At 28.2% G+C, this 2395-nt stretch overlaps 1 protein-coding gene across 1 annotated transcript in view; it reads left to right on the top strand.

Annotated features, from left to right (window-relative positions):
* LOC115241685 (odorant receptor Or2-like) overlaps positions 1–2395 on the top strand; it is a 16394-nt gene that overhangs the window by 11380 nt on the left and 2619 nt on the right. The window contains exons 4-5 of the mRNA XM_029817561.1: positions 637–898; positions 1214–1336. Coding sequence (XP_029673421.1) covers positions 637–898; positions 1214–1336 — 385 coding nt within the window. The remainder of the gene's footprint in view (positions 1–636; positions 899–1213; positions 1337–2395) is intronic.

Raw genomic sequence — 2395 nt, 5'->3', positions numbered from 1 at the left:
TATATATATATATATCATTTTCAACAAATAACAATTTCGTCTAATAAGTCACAAGAGAATGAATTTACATACAAAAACGTTGATTATAATTACTACCGTTAAATTAAATGAATATAAAGTTCTCTATATATAAACATGATTATTTTATTTGGTATCACTTTGCTCCCCATTTTGTCCGATCTTTATTTTGATATTTATTTTATTGTCAATAATATATACTGATCTTTTTTCATACTGAAGACATACTCTTCACGTTTCACATTTATTCTTCACGTTTCACATTTCATTTTTATATAATTTTATCGAACCAAACTTTTTAGATTTTATAAATCTTGAATATAATAGAAATAACGTTTGTGTATATTTAAAATTAAATTACATTTTAAATATCATTTATGAGCAATTTAATTTACTTAAATCTTATACCTCGAACATAATACAATACTGGACGGAGAAATCGTCTTATGGAGAAACAATAAGACGCACGTACAATATGATTTGCTTACATGCTTTATCGCACATACAATATGATTTGCTGCACATGCTTTATTGCATTGTATTTAAAATTTATATTTTTTCAAAGCTATTAGACATAAAAATTACACTAACAAAATTTACATCTATAATAATTTCCAGTTTTGATGTGTATGATTGTAATGGGATACGCTATATGGCTGTTTACGCCAGAAATTTTCGGCGTTGTATTGCCTATAAACGAATCTCGTCAACGAATGCAAACCATTCACGTGGAATTTTATATTGATACAGAGCGGTATCTTTACCTTATTCTATTCTACATGTGCATCGTGATTTTTCTTGCACCATTAGTTCTTCTTGCCAGTTCCTCTTTATATTTGGTTCTCACACAACACGTTTGCGGCATGTGCGAATTGCTAGGGTGAGAAATTACTCCTCGCAATTAACTTTTTACTATTTACAGAATTATTATAAAACAGAGCTGGAATCGCTCTATTAATTCTTAAGTGCATATGAATAATTTATTCATCTATGAGACAGTATTTATTTTATCTGCAAAATAAATGTCAGAAATATTTCTCTTCTTTTCCTAATTGTTTATTATTTCGTTATTTTCTATTCTTTTTGCGAATAATAGTTTATTTCTTCATTTCTTTCACTTATTATGAGAAGGATATTACTTTAGCAGATTCAGTTGTACATACAACAAAAATAAAATTGTTGATAATTTTGACAGGTATCGCGCAGAGCGATTATTTTACGTTATCAAGGATACGGCGGAACACGATTTAAATCACGGGACGAAAATAAATCGCGAAAATATAGCCGCTTTTGTACGACTGCATTACAGCGTTATACAGTTCGTACTTTCATTTCATTTAATACGTTTTATGCAAATTATCTAATGCGTTGCAGCACACAATTTTTTATAAGTAATTTGCATAAAAAGACAGAATTGCTATCGGAAAATAAAAAAAGTTGAAAAATAATGATTGTGATAACAACTAAATAGTGTTCAATTAAGTAGGATAACTGGCAAATAAGAATCAAGGCGAGGGTATTGGTGCGCAAACTTATTGTTATATTTTAGTAATAAAAATGTATTTTAAAATTGTATATCTTGGACCGTTTTTTGGTCCATCTTCAGTATGGATATAAATATATAAAAATTACATTGGAATTTTAAAACTTGGCATACACAATATTCGTTGTTGTAGTCAAATTTTAAATTAAGATCGATAATCAAAAAGAAAGACTCACTAAAACCTGTGTAAAACCTGTATAAATTAGTGGGTAATGTCCAAACGCTATCGTCACACGTATCCGTCGGTGATTTACAATATAATGAAGTAATTTGATCATTATACGTATCATTATACTTATGTCCATGTTGAAGATGGACCAAAAAACGGTCCGAAACATACAATTTTAATACACACATTTATTACTAAAATATAACAATAATAAGTTCGCGCACCAATACCCGCGCCTTGGCTCTTATTTGCCAGTTCTTCCATTTAATTGTTAGTACTTTGAGCCTATTGCTGTTATTATTGAACGATGCCTTTCACTCTCTCTTGCGCGCGTGCGTTGTTTTTATATAATTTCAGTTTTCATAAAAAAAGTATTATATATATTAATGTCAATTTTAATAATATAAAGGTCGCGCTTCGATACTGATATTTTTTTAATCGCTTCTTTATATGTGTACTTAAAAATTATTTTATTAATAAGTTTTGTATTTTATGATAATAGAGATATGAGGAAACTTCGCATATATAGACGTATACGAAATATCGTACTTATATTATTCCCCTCCGTCGATTAAAACAATTTTATAATGAAGATTATTTATTTGTAATTAAGATAATTAAGCACTTGCACACTTCTAATATGTATAAATAAATAAATAAATATA

The sequence above is a fragment of the Formica exsecta genome, unplaced genomic scaffold (assembly GCF_003651465.1).
Source record: "Formica exsecta isolate Colony F162 unplaced genomic scaffold, ASM365146v1 scaffold503, whole genome shotgun sequence".
NCBI classification, from domain to species: domain Eukaryota; kingdom Metazoa; phylum Arthropoda; class Insecta; order Hymenoptera; family Formicidae; genus Formica; species Formica exsecta.
Note: the sequence above shows the minus strand (reverse complement) of the source record. Positions and strands in the feature narration are given on the sequence as shown.